Source organism: Nanorana parkeri, unplaced genomic scaffold (genome assembly GCF_000935625.1).
Source record: "Nanorana parkeri isolate BGI_ZX_2015 unplaced genomic scaffold, ASM93562v1 scaffold1320, whole genome shotgun sequence".
NCBI lineage: Eukaryota > Metazoa > Chordata > Amphibia > Anura > Dicroglossidae > Nanorana > Nanorana parkeri.
The window spans coordinates 64716-72667 of NW_017307588.1; the positions used below are offsets into that span (position 1 = coordinate 64716).

Here is a 7952-nt window from a genome sequence, read left to right on the forward strand (position 1 = left end):
TTGTTTAAATGACTAATGGCTTTTTATTCTTCAAGTTGTTGATTACTTCAATCACACGGAAGATGAGATGCAGTCCTGGCAAAAGACTCTTCTGGCCATTAATCTGGAAAAGTTCATATACGTCCAGTGGAAGAAACACACTTTTCCGTTTGTCAGCAAAACCTTCTACTCCATCAAAGAAGATGCCTACATGGCCCGCCAGATCGACCAGGTTGGTGGAGGAGAAAACACCATTATCATTCTAACTTTGGGTCAACATTTCAGGCCTTTCCCCTTTCGGACCTTCATCAGGTCGGCGATTAATGTACGAAGAGCGATAGAGCGACTCTTTATCCGAAGTCCGCGCACCAGAGTGATCATAAAGGAGGAGAACGCCCGTGAGTTTGACATCGACATGGAGCGCTTCAGTGACTTCCATGGCCATGTCCAGTATCTGGCACTCCGGGAGATTTTTAAAGGGTTGAACGTTGGGTTTGTTGATGGCTTGGACATGACCATTGCCTATGCGTGCAATGTCATTCATCCTCCCTTGGAAGTTCTACAGAACATCATCAGCATGTCCTTCACACTCGCTGCATAGCTTGCATCACAAGATGCATGATAAAGACTTTGGAAGGGGGATTATTAGTAACATCAGCACTATTTTCAGACCAATTATCCTAGTGGTGGTGGAAGTTACAGCCCAAGTAGGCCTAATCTGAGGCTTTTCTTTCCATAGCCAAGGATGTTCTTCTTGGTGGATTCTAGAACAACAAGGAGACAAGTGAACGTACCCAGAAAAACATGGAAAGGGCAAAGCACATATCTCTATAGAGCCAAACCAATATAAAACTAACCTTTATTGGGTGCTAAGAAGGTTTTTCTTCTTGCGTTGTTTTATCGAATAAGTCCACCATTCTTTTCAGAGTATTCTGGATGTGTTTCGATCTTCTTTTTTGGAAAATAAAAAAGGACCTTTAAGACATAGGCTATGTTATCATAAGGTCCACGTTGTGGGCTCCTTGGCAGATCATGTTGAGGTCTAGAGACTAGGTTTGGGTATGCCCTGACACAACCTCATTTTAGAGGATGTGGTTTAAAGTGAGCCTGTGCTTTCCTACGCAAACCTACATACAATTACCTTCTCTATACTTCCTGACTACTCATCACTATTCTTGCAGTGCAGAGAATTACTTCCAGGTATGGGGAGCATCTCTACCCTTCATAATGCAGCCTTGGTGCCCAAGCAGCCAATCTAAAGACATCACAGCTGTCACGTAGCGGTGGGGAGAGAGTAATTAGCCTCGTGTAGGCTCCAAGGTCAATTTAAAACTTACACAGGTCTTCTGAGTCTTCTTCTCTTTGCTCCGGTGAATGAGCAGAACAGTGGGGGAGAGAAGGGGAGATAGGTGCAGCTGGGGGGAACGACATTTAAGTAAACCTGCTTTCCTCTGCTTAGACAAAGGCAGGTTTAATTTAGAGCAGTCAGACCAATAAAAGGTGCTCCGAAATTCTTTTGTTACCGTATGTCATTGCTTTTTGCACATTATTAAATTAATCTTTGTGTTACCATCTGGCACAGTTGTATCTTATCTCCCTGGAGACCATCACAAGGGAGATAAGAGAGAGGATGCAATGAGACATTGCATTCTTTGAAGGATAATAAATCACACTGTGAACTGCTCTACAGTCAAAAGACATACACCTTGTTCATTATGAGTTAATCTCTCAGTATATTCTTCATTGAAAAGCCATTTGAAATGCACATTTATACTCTTTATTAATTGGTATTAAACCAAAACTGATTAAACATTTTTTTTTAATCTACTGTGATTACAGTAATCAACGGTCTCTGTTTATGTCCAGGAAATTCTGATGATTCAAGGGAATGTTATTTTGCTTAATGCGTGCACCTTGCCCTTAAGATTATATTTAGGTATCAGAACATGACTTTTATTTGAAACTACTGAAATGTTTGTTTAGACCAGAATGCTTGCCTTAAAGGAGAACTATGGGGTTAAGGCTTTTCCCCATAGTTCTCCTTAGGGTAACGGGAGGACACAAACTAGCCTCCTCCCGTCACCCTAAGCTCAGTGTACCGCAAGCTACAACTCGCGGTATACTGAGATGCCGCAGCCGGAGCGGATCCCGACATCGATGTCGAGATCCGCCCAGCTGCGTGAGTGACAGCCCCCTCCCCCGTCCGTTCCGCCCCCTCCCCCGTCCGTTCTGCCAGTCAGCGCTGGCAGATCGGAGCAGGGAGGGGGGAATCCATCCCCTCCCGTCACGGCAGAGAGCCGTGACAGGGTCGAGAGGGGGGGGGGCGCCGGCATGTGTTCGCTCACCTTCTGATCTACTGAGCCGACCTGTGACAGTCTCATTGTCACAGGTCGGCTAGAACTATGAGGTGAGTGAAAAGCACTCACCTCATAGTTCTCCTTTATTTACCCCAGTGAAATATTGATTATGGGTTAATAGTAATATATTATTAGGATCAGAATTTCATCATCTTGTACTGTTTTGGGGGGGAGGGGGGAGAGTGGAGTTCTGCCTAAAGTGGTGAACGTGCAGAGCAAAGAAATAGGTTCTCCTAATTGCCCTTCCCTACCTCCCAGGCTGTGGTGCCAGTTGAAGCTACGAGTAAAAGCTCTGTGCAAGCTCTGAGATGGTCTGTGTGGAGCTTGCAAAGGGTTGAAGGGTCTCTTCACCTCCATGTGACAGAACTGGTGCTGAGACAGCTAGCACCTCATCGTCGTAGTAAGGGGAGAGGGTCATGTTTCCCCATATTCCGAAGTACAAAGTGTGTTGGGCAATTAGGTAAACATGTTAAAAGTATTGTACCGAGGTCCAGTAAAGTTCATCTGTTCCCCTCACTTTATTTGTGTGGATTGTTACAACGTTTTAAAATACACATTATAGACAGTATATGGCGCTCAAACATTTTCTCATCAATGTGTCCAGTAGACATGTGCAGCCGCAAAACAATTTGTTTCGGATTTCCTTTATTTCGGATTTCCGAAATCGGGTCCTGTATGTGTTTCGTTTTGGGTCTCGGATTCGGAATTCGGATCGGATTCGGATCGGATTCGGAATTCAGACGAATTTCCTAAATTTGGGGTTTTGCGTGAACAGAGGAATGTTCGTACGCACGTATGTAGCAGAATTGGCACAGTTGACATTTCTGGTTGCTGTGCTCTAGTCTTCACTATTAAAGGAACATTAAAATCATTTTCTTAATTTTTTGTATCCGTTTAAACGTTGACGGTGCGCGCACAGGAACATGAAGTAATGTTATGTTTTTTATCTTCACATGCTATGAAATCCTCTTTTTGAAGTCATTATCGTAGACTTCTAATTTAGTTTCTGTTAGGACGAAATTCGTACTGAATCCGAAATTTCAGATTCGGATGCTTTCGGAATGAATTCGGACATGGTACATGGAAAATCAGAAGCTTCGGATCCACCAATTTCCGAAATTTCGTCCGAATTTCGATTCGGAACTAAACGAATCACACATGTCTAGTATCCAGATCAAACAAATATACATCGGCCAGCAAAGTATTTAACATTTTTGCCCATGCACTTATTGGCATGAGGTCTCCAAACAGATCCAAGTCTCTCAGATCATCTTCCCTCAGCTTCCTGTTGAGTATAACATGACAAGGGACAGAGCAGTCTCCAGCAGCCTTCCATCTACTAGTAGACATGTGCGATTTGTTTTGTTCCGAAACAAAATTCGGACGAATTTTCGGAAATACGGACATTTGGATGTATCCGAATTCCGAATTACAGATAACGAATGCAAACAAATCCGAATTTCCGTTTCCAAAATCCGTTAGCGGTAGCTCTTTCGAACGTTCGTTTCTTATGCGTTTCGTGCGTTCGTTGCAGCAAAGTGACATTAGAGAAGGAGAAAAACATTTTTTACCCCTCAAATGTCACTTTGCTGCAACGAACGAATGAACAAAGCGAATAAGAAACGAAAACAAAACTAATTTCGGCAGAATAAAAATTGACTTTCACACCCGAATCCCGAAAAACGAAATAACACAAAATGCGAATCAAAACGAAACAAAACTAATTTTTTGCCAGTGCACATGTCTTTCTACTAGCTTGGAGAGGGGAGATTGAAGGGGGGAGAAATGAAAAGGGAGGAAAGGGAAGCAGGGGAACATCTTGCCTTGCTGTCCCTGTGTTTGTGGAGACACACAGCTTACTAACACACAAGGGTGGCTACAGAAGACCCTGCAAGGAAATGGAGTCACCCTAAATCAGGATATCAGGTCTAGTGCTCAGGAGACCAGCTGATTCTGCTGGAAACTAAAACTTTTTTTAAACATCAAGTAGCAGCATCCATTGTCCGTGATTTCATCAGCATTTGGAATAGCTTCAAAACATTTTGACTTTAATATCACTTTAAATCATTTTACTATCTGGGTGTAGTGGGACAATTAACCCGCACAGTCCCAAGACCAATGTATGATAACTGCAGCTTACGGCAAGTAGTTTTACCTGGTTTTTTTTTTGTGTGCAACATTGCCATCTGGTGGCCAGTTTTCATTTCTGCAACCTGTGGATTGAGCCAAAATCCTGGAATTCAAGGAATTTAGAGGGTTATTCACAAAAGGATTATCCTACGGCTCACCTCGGCCACCTGAGTCCTTCAGTTCAGCCGAAAAGAAGGGCTGCTGTACGGGCTATTTATTTTCTTTAAAATGTTTCCAATTATTTTCTTGACTTTTTTTTTTTTTAATCTTTCAAGTTTTTGTATCTGTTTACATTTTTTTTCTATTCTGCTCGGTAGCGAGCAGAATAGACGATCGGCTATCCACTCCATGCTGTTCGGCCCCTACGAGAATAAAGGCGAATGAGCTACCGGAGCTTCGGCTCAGCCGATCCAGAGGTTGGATCGGCCGAGTTGATCTCCATCTGCACTTCGGCTCAGCCGAATTTGATGAGCATGGTCAGCCGATGTATGGCTGAAATCAGCCGTACAAGGCTGAAGTGAATAGCCGACGCCATTCGGGTCAGTAGACTTCGGCTGGGTTATTCACTCCCCTGCCTTGGGCAGCTTTGTGACTAACCCCCTTAGGATTTCATCAATAAAATTCAAATTTTACATATATCAGCACAAAGCTTGGTGGGTGGAGCGTTCTTACAAATATTATATTTTATATGTTACTTTAAAGTAAACCTACCACCTGAAAATGCATAGGATTCCCTAGCTGACCATCTTCTCAAAATGCTGTATGGCTGCCATGGAAATAAATTAGGGCTGCGGAAATTAACGATTAATTACCCGATGAATCGTTAACATTTTTGATAGATTAAAATTATTTTGATCAATAATGAAAACACTCACCTCTCCGCCGGCTTCCGGGAGTCCCGTCGGAGATCCATTGACGTCACCGAACTCCTCCCGCCCTTCCCCAAGTGGCTCCGTCAGCTAACGAAGGGAAGGGCGGGAGGAGTTCGGTGACGTCGATGTCCGTGACGTCACCGGACTCCTCCCCCCTTCCCTTCGTTAGCCGACGGAGCCACTTGGACCGGTGATCTGTCGCCACTTATCGAGTTCAGCGACCGCCTGACTTGCGTTTTCGTTACAACTAAGAGGTTTGGCCAAGAAACTTGTTCTGCACAAGCTCCAGCCAAGGCATTGGCCTATACACATACAGCACAGCAATGAAGTAATAAAATGAACTAGGATCACACTAATCCAGCACGTTATTATCGGAGTTGCCCCACTCAAGCGGCGGCCATATTGAGTGGGGCACGTGAGATTAATAACGTGCTGGATTAGTGTGATCCTAGTTCATTTTATTAATTGCTGTGCTGTATGTGTATAGGCCAATGTAGTTGGATCTGTATGTGCGTTATAATTAATCGAAATTAAATCGATTACATTTTTTTTTCGATTAATCGAACACGAAAATTGTTATCAGTACCAGCCCTAAAATAAATCAATAATTTCAGCTTGCCAACCGAAGACAAGTATAGTGATGAAAAAGGTCCTAGAAAAGTCAGAAACCTTTACCTGCCTACTTGTTTTGGGTGACTTGAAATATGTAGCAAGAGGGTGACCATGGCAGTGAGGCAAATTGCACTTTTAGAAGGAGAGGACAGCAATGACAGCCTTCAATTCTTTCCGTTAGAGGTTAGTCAGTCAATAATGTGACTATAAAAGGTCTCTCCTCACTCAATCTCAATATTATTTCAAGTATCTTTTGTTATATTGTTACATTAAAGGCTAAGTTAACCCTTTCGACCATGAAACATGATCAGATTGCAATTCAACCAAACTCCACCCGTCCCATTTACTTGAATCGCAGGGGTGTCCTCCCCGCAGGCTTGTTTACTTATTTTTTAATTTAGCGCATTGGTGTATGGCTGCGCCACAGGATCCATAAATGGAAAAACGACAAGTCCCATCCGTGGTAGAGAGACCTGTAGTTCTCACTGGAATACAAGTGATGTTCCCCCACTTGTAGTCCATTGATATGCCATTGACTCTCCATGTTGCTGAATGTTAAAGCAGGTCAGTACCTTGGACATGAATGGGAAGAAGAATCTGCAGAAGCCAGAGCATTGCACCCGCCCTCCACTGATCACTTCTGCAATGCTTCACTGGCTCCTATGCTAAGAAATAAATGCAATTTGTATTTCTTTTATGAAGAAGTGAACATTCATTTATGTTGCATTGATACACCTCCTCATGTATCACTTCCCCCTCCCTTTTAGATTGTAAGCCCTCACAGGCAGGGCCCTATTTACCATCTTGTCTTGAATTGTATTGTGATTGTAATGTCTTCCTTATATTGTAAAGCGCTACGCAAACTGTTGGCGCTATATAAATCCTGTATAATAAAATAATTACAATATTAATTGTACCTTTGACATGAATTTGTGTTTTAGGTTGGCGTGTTTTTAGAGGAATTGTATCGTTCTAGATATAAGACAAACCTTTTAATTGAAATAACAAATGATTGAAAGATAAACAGTAGTCAGGCAAATAAATGGTCACATTACAAAACAAGTAGGCACAAAAGACAGAAGTGTAATAGAACAGGAAGTTCTTTAATGAAGCAAATAGAATGCAACGGGTGAATCCTTAGCCCATCAAAAGATCCCGCCGTGTCCAAAAGCTAAGCCCAGCTCTATGGCCAGTGCCGAGACGTACTGTGAGGAGGAGCAGAGGAGAGAAAACTCTCCAGGCTGGATGGTGATACACGGCGCGTCTTCACTCCTCAGTGGCTTGCAAGAGAACACTTCCGGGTAACTTTGTAACCAGACAATGGAGGAACTCCTTTGTTAAGCTTCTCGAGGTCAGGCCCCCAATGTCGAGTATCAATACTGGAGTCTGAGGTACCTTCTCTCTGAATTCGGGGGGTGTTGTACATCTCAATGGGTAATGCAAAGTGTTTCTGGGTTTATTTTTTGAAACAATGGAAAAATATGGTTACACATTGTAATAAATATACTCCACAGGGTCCTGTACTGGTGTATCTTAAAAATGGCTGAGAGAAAACTTCGTATCTCTTCATCTAAAAAATAACAGGGTGCATTCACACCAAAATCGGAAGGAAATCGCAAGTCAACTGGTGGTCCGTTTACTTGCAATTGCACCTTTCGATTTCCTTCCAATCCATTGTGTTGCGCTCTGTTTTTCAACAGATGCTAACGGAAAGGCACCGAAAAATTAATGGATGTGAATGGGACTAGTTCAAACCGGATCTGTTGATTTACGTTGCGGTGAAAAAAAAAGTAGCGCATGTTCTATGCAGCAATGGAACAGAGGGAACTAGCACCCATTCAGAGTGAACTAGCCCCCATTCAGAGTGATATAGCCCCCATTCAGAGTGATATAGCCCCCATTCAGAGTGATCTAGCCCCCATTCACACCCATTCATTTTTCAAAGCCCTTCCATTGAAAAGCGTATCACAGCGCAATGGATCCGGTGTGAATGGGCCCTTAA

At 43.0% G+C, this 7952-nt stretch overlaps 1 protein-coding gene across 1 annotated transcript in view; it reads left to right on the forward strand.

Moving 5' to 3' along the window:
- Positions 1-602, forward strand: part of LOC108797670 (NXPE family member 2-like) — a 4938-nt gene extending 4336 nt beyond the window's left edge. The window contains exon 5 of the mRNA XM_018569311.1: positions 36-602. Coding sequence (XP_018424813.1) covers positions 36-580 — 545 coding nt within the window. The 3' untranslated portion in view covers positions 581-602. The remainder of the gene's footprint in view (positions 1-35) is intronic.
- Positions 603-7952: the final 7350 nt, after the last annotated feature.